Source organism: Lonchura striata, chromosome 1 (assembly GCF_046129695.1).
Source record: "Lonchura striata isolate bLonStr1 chromosome 1, bLonStr1.mat, whole genome shotgun sequence".
In the NCBI taxonomy this organism is placed as follows: Eukaryota; Metazoa; Chordata; class Aves; order Passeriformes; family Estrildidae; genus Lonchura; species Lonchura striata.
In genome coordinates, this window is record NC_134603.1 from 152,476,437 (window position 1) to 152,487,873 (window position 11,437).

The 11,437-nt window shown below is 48.0% G+C and overlaps 1 protein-coding gene across 2 annotated transcripts in view; it reads right to left on the bottom strand.

Annotated features, from left to right (window-relative positions):
• Window positions 1–1,909, bottom strand: part of OXSR1 (oxidative stress responsive kinase 1) — an 87,326-nt gene extending 85,417 nt beyond the window's left edge. For both annotated transcript variants that reach the window (XM_077789521.1, XM_021555329.3), the window contains exon 1: window positions 1,640–1,909. In XM_077789521.1, the coding sequence (XP_077645647.1) occupies window positions 1,640–1,666 (27 nt within the window). In that variant the 5' untranslated portion in view covers window positions 1,667–1,909. The remainder of the gene's footprint in view (window positions 1–1,639) is intronic.
• Between the last annotated feature and the right edge of the window lie 9,528 nt (window positions 1,910–11,437).

Below are 11,437 nucleotides of genomic sequence, written 5' to 3' on the forward strand. Positions count from 1 at the left end.
AGAAAAGGAAATATTTCCTCTGAAAAATTCAGTTTTCTTTCCCCAGGAAACTGGTGGCATTTTCTCCCCCTTCCTCCTCACACCTGTATCTCCTGCTCCTTGGGGAGGCTGAACATCCTCCTCCCCGGGGCACATTTTCCAGAGCTTTAAAAGGTTGGTCTGCAGGATTACATCTTCCCTGTCTTTACAGGGAGCTGGTCTTCTTCCTACAGCGCTGCTGGTCTCTCAAGGCAGAGGGAGAGGACAAAGCCTGATCCCACAGAGCAAAAGGGATTTCCAGAAGGATCTCCCCCTCTCCACAGCTTTAGTTCCTTCCTACTTTTAAACAATGGTAAGAATTTAATCTCTTAAAACAGCATTTTCACAAACTCTCCCACCCTCAACAGAAAACAAGCCTCCCCACGAGGCACAGTGGAAAGCCTGGGCATGACAGTGCTACGTCATCCAGAAACTTCAAATAAAAGCACTCCACAAAGATTACCCAAAGAATTAATCTCCTTCCTAAAACCCTTTGGCCTGGAGCCTGCCCTGCCACTCTCCTGCTTCATTCCAAGTCTCCGGAGGGTGAGACGGGAGGCACCGACCTTAGTCACCTGTGGCACCACCTCCGATAATGTCACACACTCACCCTAGAGCAATATATCCCTCAAACACACCCTGACAAAATGGTCGAGACAGCCAATAAATCAGTACAGCGGGAGGCCTTTGGTAACTGGGCAGTTTAACGCCAAGAGAGAGTGAAAAAAAAAAAATAATAATTTAATGGAGAGAGCAAGGACTGGGGCCTCGAGCTGAGGACAATGAATGAAAACGCACGGCAGCAGCAAAATCCCAGGGTAAAAGGTTCATTCGGCGGCTCTACCAAAGCCTCCGCGCAGGGACCAAAGCAGCGCGGGGCTCCGAAGCTGCTGAGAGATGTGATCGCCCCAAAATGAACCGGGCTGCCCTGGAAGGAGAGTCCACGCAAGCTCTGGATTAACTCCCGCTGAGCACCTCAAGCCCAGCACATCCCAGACCACACCGTGATGGGAAGCGAAGCCCCCCAGAGCGGATCCCGTCCCTCTCCCCCCGACACCAGGAGACACAAACCCTGCCCAGGGAGGAGCCCCTGCCAGGGGGGCATCCCCGCGACCACCACAATCCTCTCCTGGGATGGGGCAGCCCCACATCCCCTCCCGTGGGCCACACACACAGATGAGGAGGGGCAGCAGCCTCAGCAGAGGGGTCCCACAGACCCTCAGAGTCCCCCGCAAGGCGGGGGGACAGAACCTCTCACATCCTTCCTACATACGTGGCTGGAGGAGGGGGGTGGTCACACAGCCCCAGTCCGTGACCGGGTGTGTGCGACGGGACCCCTCCAACCGAGAGACACCCCAGACCCTCATACCCCTCAGAGTGGGGAGACAGACATCCCCCTCAGTTGAGGGGTCCCACAGACCTTCACACAGCGTGGAGGAACGGACCCTTCACACCCTCACATGGCTGAGGGAGGGGGAAGCCGCACAGTCCCACTCCTTTGCGCGGTGTGTGACAGGATACCCCTCAGCCGAGGGGATCGGACCCCCGCTTCCCTCAGCGAACCCACACTCCCACATCCGCGGGGCACCCTGCACCGCCCCAAACCCCAGTGACCGCTCACCGATGACCTCCTGCAGCTCGTAGTCATCCTTGTTGATGGACCAGGGCAGCGCGCTGGGCTCCTCGGCCATGGCCGCGCCGCGCCCGCCGCCCTCCGCGCCGCGAGGGGGAGCGTCCCCGAGGGCTGAGGGAGCGGAGAGGAGGCGCTGCGGTGTCCCGGCTGTCCCCGAACCGCGGCCGAGTCCGAGCCCCCTCCTCCTCCGCCTCCTCCTCTCCCGCCGCTACCGCCGGCCCAACTCCGGCCGCCGCCACCTCCTGCACCTGCCCATGCCCGGAGCGCGAACGTCACCCGCGCGCGCCCCGCCCGCCGCGGCGGGGCGCCGCCCGCCGCCATCTTGAGCGTGGCGCGGCGACACCCCGCCCGCCGCCAGAAGGCGACTACGCCACGGTTTTCTCGGTTATCACCACCGGCCTCAGGGGACGGGCCGGTAAAGGAGGACCGCAAAGCGAAGGATAGAGGAGGAGCCCCTAAGGAAAGGGCGGGAGATGCCACACACAAGATGGCGGCTGGGAGCACCGTCCCCGCCCTCAGGCACAGGGCGGGAGCGGGTGTCTGTTTAAGAGGAGTGAGGGCAGCGATTGGCTGCCCGCTGCGGATCCGCTGCTCCTATTGGTCGAGCGGCTGTCAATCATGTGCTGGCGTTTCCCGGGTCCCTGTGCCCGAGGGGCCGGGCCCCGCTCCTGCCGTGAGGGGATCCAGAGCGGGGCCCGGCCCGGGCGCTGCAGGGATGCACATTCCGTGTTTAAAAATAGCGTGTGGGTGTGGGGGATCTGGAGGCCTGGTATGCTCGCAGCCCCCGAGGATGGGCAATTCTCTGCTCCACACCGCAGTTCCAGCGTTCGTGGATATGTCCGACACTCTGATGGAGATGTCCTGCACGCTCATCCTATGGTTTAAGGCTCCACACCCGGAGCTTTTTTATCTGGATGCACTCAGGAGTACATCTGGTCATCGAGGAAAAGAAATTAAAATTTAAGAGTGAGGAATACAAGGCTGAGTGGCACCATGCACTCAGGAAGGCTGATGTCGCTCTCTAATATATATACATTTAAATGGTTCATAGTTTGAGGATTATTTGCATTCCCCAACATGAAAAGAAATAAAAGAGCATCTCACTATTGCAATGCAGGACTGTAACCATCAGGAGAACTGACTTGGAATCTGAGTATCAGGTTTCATCCTTTGCTGGTCACTGTTCTTCTTGTGGCTTGATGTCAGGCCCTTCTGTGGGTCAAAGAACATCAGTTACATGTATTTTTAGTTTATTAGGACAAATTCCTGAGATGCCTCTGGTGAACCAGGCTTTGTGGAGGGCCACTGCCAAAGGCAGGGTCTGACCACAGTGCTTTCACTCGTGCTCTAATGGAGGACACCAGCTCCTTCCTTCACTCTTTTTTGTCTTTACAAAAGCCCCCAGCCCCATCTCGCTCACTGCTGTATGGGCACTCCACAGCTCTGTCATAAGGCAGAAGCTCCAAGTGAAAAGCTGTTTGTTTTCCTGCTTGTCTGTGTTAAACATTCCCCTGCTGAGCCGTTTTTAATATTTGCTAAATATGCCTTAATTACTGCTCGGAACTGTCTCTGTGATCTTTTAACCATGTTATAGAAGGAGTTTATATAGCAATTAAAAACAGGTTTTACCCCAGAGCAGGCACCCGGGTAGCCAGTGTCATATTTCTGATAGCTAACAGCATGTTAAAAATGGATCTGAGCCAGGCACCAACTACAAAAAGAGGCTTTTACACTTAATTTTACCACATGCATTTAAATTCAGAACCATCTTTTGGATTCTCTTATTCTGGGCTGAAAATCCTCTCCCTGAAGGCAATGCTAAAACTCTTACTGCTTTAGACCACTGGGGTAGGATTAGGTCCACAATGTGCCTTGTTCTTTAAGAATAACCACAGGCTCTGATCAGAATTAAAATTTAACATGTTCACTGGCAAGACCACTAGTGGCCACGTGAGCATAGAGAGAGGAGTACTACATTTTAATTTTCCAGTTCTGCCATGAAAAATGCATTTCCATATTTTTAAACCCAGATCTCTCATTCACTAATAGTCTCCAGGTCTCATAAATTTGGCATTATTTTTTTCTTTTAATGAACTCAGCATTTTGAGTCTCTCAAACGACAGAGATTACTGTTGCACTCATTCATTTGGTGGGTTGTTCCAACCTGAATCTGCTGAGGGATGAAAACATGGAGCTGGATTCCACAAAGCTTTCATTCCTTAGCCAGCTACAGACCTCCAAGCAACTTCTCTTCTTTCATCACTTCTGCTCATCCTCTTTTTCCTGATTTGCTGAATTTTGCCTGTCTCGTGTAGGCTGTGAGCTCCTCAGGGCAGAGGCAATGCATCTATTTATAAAAGAGCTGTGAAGTGGTGCTGCTGAATCAAGTGCTCTTTTGTAATAACAAGAAATTTTAGTGGAAATATGAAGTGGAAAAGCAGCTTCCTGGTGTATCCACCTCTGCTCTGGACCGGGCTTTAGCAGAGATTGAGAAGTGGAAAAACTTCAGACGTCTTTCAGATGGGAAGGCTGCAGCCTGAGAAAAAAAAAATTCCCTGTTGGAAAAAAAAAAATCCAGAGCTGGGTTTCCTGCATTTTTTGACTTCCAGTAAAACACCATGGATCAGGGCAGGCGGGGCCCTCCTCCTCCATCAATTCTGCAGCAGAATGGAGGCTTTCTCCTGGCTCCTGCATTTCACTGATATCCTGGGGCTGGTGTTCCACTGCCAAAGCCTTGGCACACCAGGCACACAACGCATGCTCACACAAAATGCTCCCCTTCTCGTAAGGCACATGGTTTCCTGCCTTTCTGGGCCAATTGCTTATTGTTTCAGTGAAACTTACTGGCACTGTCCAGCTCTTAGCTTGGTTTTTCCATCCATGTAATATTGCAAAAATGATGTTTAATACCCAGGTTGGTTTTTGATGCTCAGCACACAGGCATTGCTACCTTTAGTACCTGGAAGGAGTTCTTGACGGTTTTTCTCAACAGGTCAAGGGAGGTGATTCTGCCCCTCTGCTGCAGTCTGGTGAGACCCCACCTGCAGATCTGCATCCAGCTCCAGGGTCCCAGCACGGGAAGGACATGGAGCTGTTGGAATAAATCCAGAGGAGACCACAAAGATGCTGGAGCACCCCTGCTGTAAGAAAAATGGAACAAACTTTTTAGCAGGGCCTGTTGCATTAGCACAAGGGGCAATGACTTTAAACTGAAGGACTGTCAGTTTGGATGAGATATCAGAAAGAAGTTTTTTACCATAAGGGTGGTGAGGCACTGGCACAGGTTGCCCAGAGAGGTGGTGACACCCTATTCCTGCAAATATTAAAGGTCAGGTTGGATGGGGCTCTGAGCAACCTGGCCTGGTTGAAGGTGTCATTGCAGAGGGGTTGGGCTGGATTGCCTTTAAAAGTCCCTTCCAACCCAAACTATTTTATGATTCTATGGTCATCATCACAACTGTGAACATAAACTAACTTCATTTATGCGTGGGTCGCAGAAAACCAATTTAAACTCCAGTTTGTGTATTGAAATCTGTCCTGCAGATTTAATCTTTCTAGCCATGTAGCCTCTCAGATATATAATTTCCTTCTTGTTAGAGTTTAAGCCGAAGTAGCTCTTTCAGCATGGCCATGCAGAGACATTTGCTGTCACAGTTCAGCGGTGTTTGGGCCGTGGCATTTGTTGCTGTGTTTATGGTTTAAGGCTCTTTAAGGCACCATAAACCTCTGTGTGTGAGTGCAGTGGCCCCCAGGGCTGGTGCAAACAATGGCAGTTCATGTGCCTGTGGAGCTGCCTGGTACAGGCCTGGGCTGAGGGAAGCCCATCAATGCCTGTTTTATTGCCTTCGGAGCTGGACAAACCCATGTCCTCGAGCAGAATGCCTGACCTTGTTCCCTGCAGAATTTGCCTGCTGTTCTCTCTTCATGGAAACACTTCCAGGTTTATTGAAGGGACCTTACTCTATCAAACTGCAGCTGATTACTTAACTAAGTGCAAGGCAGTTTCCTCTCCAACAAACAAAGGCAGGCACTGCACTTGATCTCCAGGGGTTTCTCCTGGCAGCTTTGCTTTGGAGAAATGATATGAAGACCCTGCAGCGGAGGAAGGAGCAGTGATTTCAAGCCCTCCAACTGGAGCAAGCTTTTAATAATAGTTGTTTTTAAACCACAAGCTAAATTCCAGTCTAAACCACACCAGCAGGTTTTCCTAAGTGATCTTGTGTGCTACCCTGTATCTCCACCCCGTCACAGAGCCATTTTAAATTCAGCTCTGAGGTCACTTTGAAGTCAAGTAGCTGAAGGCCCAGTTTTAACAGGTGAATTCTGGTTCTCACAGGGTGTTTACTGAAAACAGCTTTTGCTCTGCAAACACACTTCTCATCCCAGCACCCTGCCTCTCAACAGAAACTCTGTACTGCTCTCTAACTTTCTTCACGGATAATATCCCCAGATTGTAAGCTCCAGAAAACAAGAGTTTATCTCCAAGACAAGTTTTTTTCTTCTTACTCGTTTCTTCTAAGTTTATGATTTTTTTTTTTAATATATAAATTGAAAGCCATTTAACCCTCTCTGTAACAAATTAAAGCTTTGCTGCCTCCTTCCAATCTAATCTAAAATCAATGCTGGGCTTGAGAAATAATTATAACAAGATCTTGATGAGCACATACCTGAACCACTATTTAATCATCAGCCCTTGCTCTGCTCTGGTTTACAATAATGCTGTCTTAATACTTCTTTGTCTTTAGAGAAGCCAGTGAAAGACACTTCACATGCCTGTACCTCTTTTCACCCTGGGAATGTCACAGCTTCTGAGGACAGAAAGGTTTTCCCACCAGCCTCTTCTGTGGAGGGTAAATCTCCATCATAAAGAATTTTTTAAGCAGCTGACCAGGACAGGGATGAGAATGTGTTTCAGAGCTTTTTCCCTGGTTCCTAAAAGTGAAAAATAAGCCTGGTGGAAGCAGCCAGACCCTGATGGACAAGTGGATACATCTGGCCTGACCCTTCTGCAGCTGATGAAGGGTGGCCAAGGACTTAAATACACTGTGTGTATTTAAGACCATTCTGACATATTCAGCAAAACTCTACTGGAAAAAAGTCAGTCTGGACATAACCTCTGACAGACCCTCAGAAGGAGATTGAAATACCCAGGGACACCTGGGCCTTGTATGCTGCAACAGCAAGTGGCAGGGAGGGTTGGCCATGGCAGGACTGAGCACAGAAAGCAGCTTTTGGAAGTGCTCCCAGGTGGTACAGCATGGATATTCTCTCAGCTGGGAGTGCTTGGACCCAATTTACAGTTGGCAGACTTGGAAGAAATCAAATAAAACTTCTTTTGTAATGTTACAGTGAAGTTAAGAGAAGTTCTCTTAAAAGGCAATGAGAAAAGAAACCCTAGGAAAGAAAGATAGGATTGAATAAGATTTCATTCATTTCTTGCCATCTGGGAATAAAATTTGTGAGGGAATACTGTTCTTATCATTATAAATGGCTAATATCTTCTCAAACCCAGCAACGTGGAGGGTAGGCAAGGTTTATGGTTCACATTAGCAGATTCTAGTGACATGAGTTTACCATAATGGTCTAATAGTTCAGTGTAACAGTGACTCATGGCTTATTACTGTGGTGATAGGAATGTAAAGAGATCTCATTTAAAAAAAATATATATTTGGATAGTTCACATCCTTTCCTCCCTACTCATGAATTCCTGTGCCATTGACTGCTAGCTGCTAAAAATAGGATCCTTTTTGTGTATCTAAAGGAAAACCTAGAATCAGAGAGACAGTGGGAGGGGACCAAGGTCCTTCCACACAAGGCCTTCAGAAAACATTTGCAATGAAATCCCTCTGAGAGTACAGGAATGTTTTTAAAAGATGGGAACAATCTCAGAAGGTATCTGGAAAGAAGAAGGAGAGGAATTAATTAATCACAGCAGTTCCCAGCTTTGGTATTTTGCACCATAGGAGTGGGACGTACAGGACCAAGCTGCAGCTTTGTCTTGGAGAAGCTGTTCCACTTCAGCAGCAGGAAACTCCAGGGAACAGCCCAGGAACAGCCCTGTGGGCTGATGAGGAGCCACAAGAGGAGACTCACTAGTAGTCATTTGAAGTTGTACAGGAAAGAGGATCTGGGAAGACATGAGTAAGGTATCTGCAAACAAAATGGATTATCACCACCACCCCTTCAAAAAAGAAAAAAACCCACGTGGCACCTCAGAAACAAACTGCTGAAGTGTGAAATCATACAGCAGAGAAAGCTGCCACAGAGAATCAGAAATTTATTTAATAGGCACAAATTGAGTGCTGCATGATTTGTACAGATTGCTGCTTGCTGAGAGGGAGAGAGATCCACAGCTCTGGAGAGCTGAGTGCAGGCAATGCCTGGCAAAAGGTGTGGAAAGCAAAAATTTTGTCATTGGTAATTGTACGTGTACTGAATGCTTTCTCTTCAGTAGGGAACAATTAAAATCGATGGCAGGATGCAAGGTAACAAAAGGAAATGACTGATCAATATGCATGTCTTGGAGCTGAAGACAAGCCCGTCTGCCAAGAGCAGCATGCTGATGAGGCGAGATTCTGAGAGGGAAAAGCTTCCACTCCTGATGCTCAAAAACACAACACAGCTGAGCAGATGCCAGGAGAGAGGTGAGGGCACCAAGGAGGCTAGAGAATAACTGTTAGGAAAAGCAGGCAATATTAATTTTAAGACTAAATAGATTTAAAGTAAAAAATGTGATGCTTCTCTTCTTTGCCTTTCTAAAAATCTCAAAAGCCCTTTACTGATATTGAAAAATTATAGTCTTTACATACCTGTGCAAGGTTTTAGAGCTACTGAGACAGTGATATTTTAAGGCCAATGTCCAGTTTATTCCTTGGCTCAAAGCACTTGAAATCTCATTTCCCTGTATATTCACTGGGTAGGTCTCTATCAAGTGCTACCAAAAATCAAACACTAAATCTTCTATGAATTGGTAGTTTTAAATCTGTCACCCAGATTTCTGAATACTTTAGAAAATTTTGCTGTAAAGCTGACTGGAGGCTCTACCATGGCCCCAGTGGGACAGGGAAGAGCACATGGAACTCCAAGTTTGCTTTCCCAGTTCTTCCCCTCCTGACTGTTATTTGTTTCTGAGTCAACAGCCTCAGAAATGACACATGAGCAGTTAAACACCTCAGGTCTTGCAGCTCACAGATCTCATTCTGCTGACACAGACAGAAGGTGGACAGAGCTGAAGATCAGAGCCAGAAAAATGCTGCAAAAACTTTGTGAAATTTCACTTCAAGGTAACCCCACATTTGCCTGAACATATTCCCCATTAATTCCTCACTAACATCCTAAACAGTGGATAAAGACCTATTTTATCACCTCATGACTTTGATTTCATTGGGAAACCACAGAAGATTGGTAGCATTGAGCCTTCATGTTCTCGCTGGGCTTGAAGCAAAGGTTCTCCTCGTGGTCCTACATCATGTCACCCACTGCCTCCTCTGCAAAACCCTCCTGTTCACCCTCAGGTGAATAAGCAGCAACTCCCCTGAGGAGCCAGCAGGACCCAGTGCATCTTTCCCTGGAGGCTGGCACCCAGCCAGACACTCCTTTACTCTTTCCTTGTGGGAATGCATGGAAGGACTGAGAGCTGTGCAAAATCTGTCTGGTCAGGCACAGTTTGGACTGTTGAGAAAATGCTGGCATTTTCCTCCCAGTGCCTCTGTGCTCCAAGCCATCTGCCACCTGCCTCCTCACTGGGGGTTCTCTGTGTTTGCTGGGAAGGGGATGCTTGGAAGCACAGGATGGAACAGCTGTGCTGTCCTTGGGCTCAGCTGCACACGCTGCACATTGTCCTGCTCTCCAAGGCAGTGGGAAAATGTGTGGAAGCAGGAGGAAAAAGTTCCAAGTAACCTTTTATAGAGAGCCACAGTTAAGTTTAAGATACGTTCATTTTGCCTTCCAGTCCAGCCCTGCCAAAACCTACCCTAAGCAAGACTAGGAACTGGGGAAATGGGAATCAAAACCCCTCCACTGGCTGTGAGGCAGGAGAAACTCCATGAGCAACTGATACAAACTTCATGATCTGAACTGCAGGGATGCATCCCCTGCCTTTGTGGAAACAATCTACCCAGCTGAGATAGAAGGATCAGGGTGGGCAAGGACAGCCCCAAGCTCTGCCATGGCATGAGCAGCTTTATAATGGCAACAGGATGAGGAAAAGGCACTGCTAAGCTGGATTCCGATGCAGAACAGAAAATGCATTGTTAGTAAATCAGACTTTGGAACTGCTTAAAACTTAAACACAGCTTCAATTAATTAACCTTTCACAGTGCAACGCAGCCCCAGAGTGAATACAACACTATTCAGTCCCCTGACTGCAGATTTTGTTGCAAAATAAACAAGTTTTTCCAGGGCTGGGCTTGATAGTGCTGATCAAGAGGTTGGGCTGGGTTCAAAGTCATCTCAAAGTCCTAGTGGGGATACGAAAATGGTTGTAACACCTAGAGAAAATTACCTTTAGCGAAATATTTGTACACAGCACATGTTGTAAAGCCCCAAATGGTGTGACAGAGGTGCTCTTGAATAAATTCTATGAGCATGTTTCCCAGCAGTGTGAACCTTGTGGGATTTGGTTTTTATTGCCTTATTAAAATCTGTTTCCAGGATGCTCAAGTAACATTTTTCCAGCTATTTTTTATGCATAATTACTCTTTCTTCCCTATGCTAATTTTATTCCTGTAAATGTGCCCTCTGGACCAAGCAGTGCCTCCCCCATGGTAACACAACTCTTGACACATTGGTGAAAATGAAGGATGGAATTTGATCCAGCGAGGTCAATACTTGACCTCTCACCCTTTCTTTCTGAAGCTGAGAACATTCTGCAGCAGTTTCACCAGGTAAATGCTGTCCCCTCCAGTAAATGAGGAAATGGCAGCAACATTTTTGCACCAAAGTAAATCAGAGGATTGGGAATAGTTATTCAGCACAAGGGGAGTGACAGCTGGAAAAGAGCCACTGCTGCTGGACTCCTCAACCTGCCCTAAATCAGAGCTCAGGCTGAAATACAGACAAAAATCATTAACTGCTCCACACCACAGAACAGGGCAGTGCATGAAGCTGCACTGGGAATGATGGGATACCAGCACTTCCAGGGAATGGGACCCTCCTGGCAGGCTGCTCTTGCCAGCAGTGTCCATCTAGAATAATCCATGCAGGGATGGTTTCCATACTGCTGTCCATATGTTCATAGTAGCCATAGCAGAGACACAACCTCATATGCTTTATATGGCCCTGCAAGTGGCTTAGGGTATGGCCCCTCCCAAGGGGAAAAGGAGCTCAGCCTCGACCTCCAGGAATTCCTTCACTTCTGTGATGCAGTGATCCTTCATCTTCCCCTGTGGCAGGGCCTTGGCCTGACAGCTGCTGGGTTTCTGAATTACTTCTCTGGCTTGGACTGACTGCAAGCCAAAGGAAATAAAACTGGCAGAATCCCCCGGATCACTGCCCTGTCATAATCCCTGTTGAAAGGGTGTGGACCAGGAGCAGCATCCCAACAGAGCCCTGGCTCCATCCCTTCCAGCCTGATGGACACCAGGGCTGAAGAAATCCAGCATGGCAACACAGATAGCTAAACAAAAAAATGAGACCTGGAGAGAAACCACATGTCTGAAGTATAATTCCTTGACGCATTTTCCTCCTAACAGGGCATAACTCTATTTCTCTCTCTCCCAGGCACAGCCAATTATCCCCTCTGATGAAGTTACTTAGCCAAAATATGAAAAGAAAATAACTATCCCA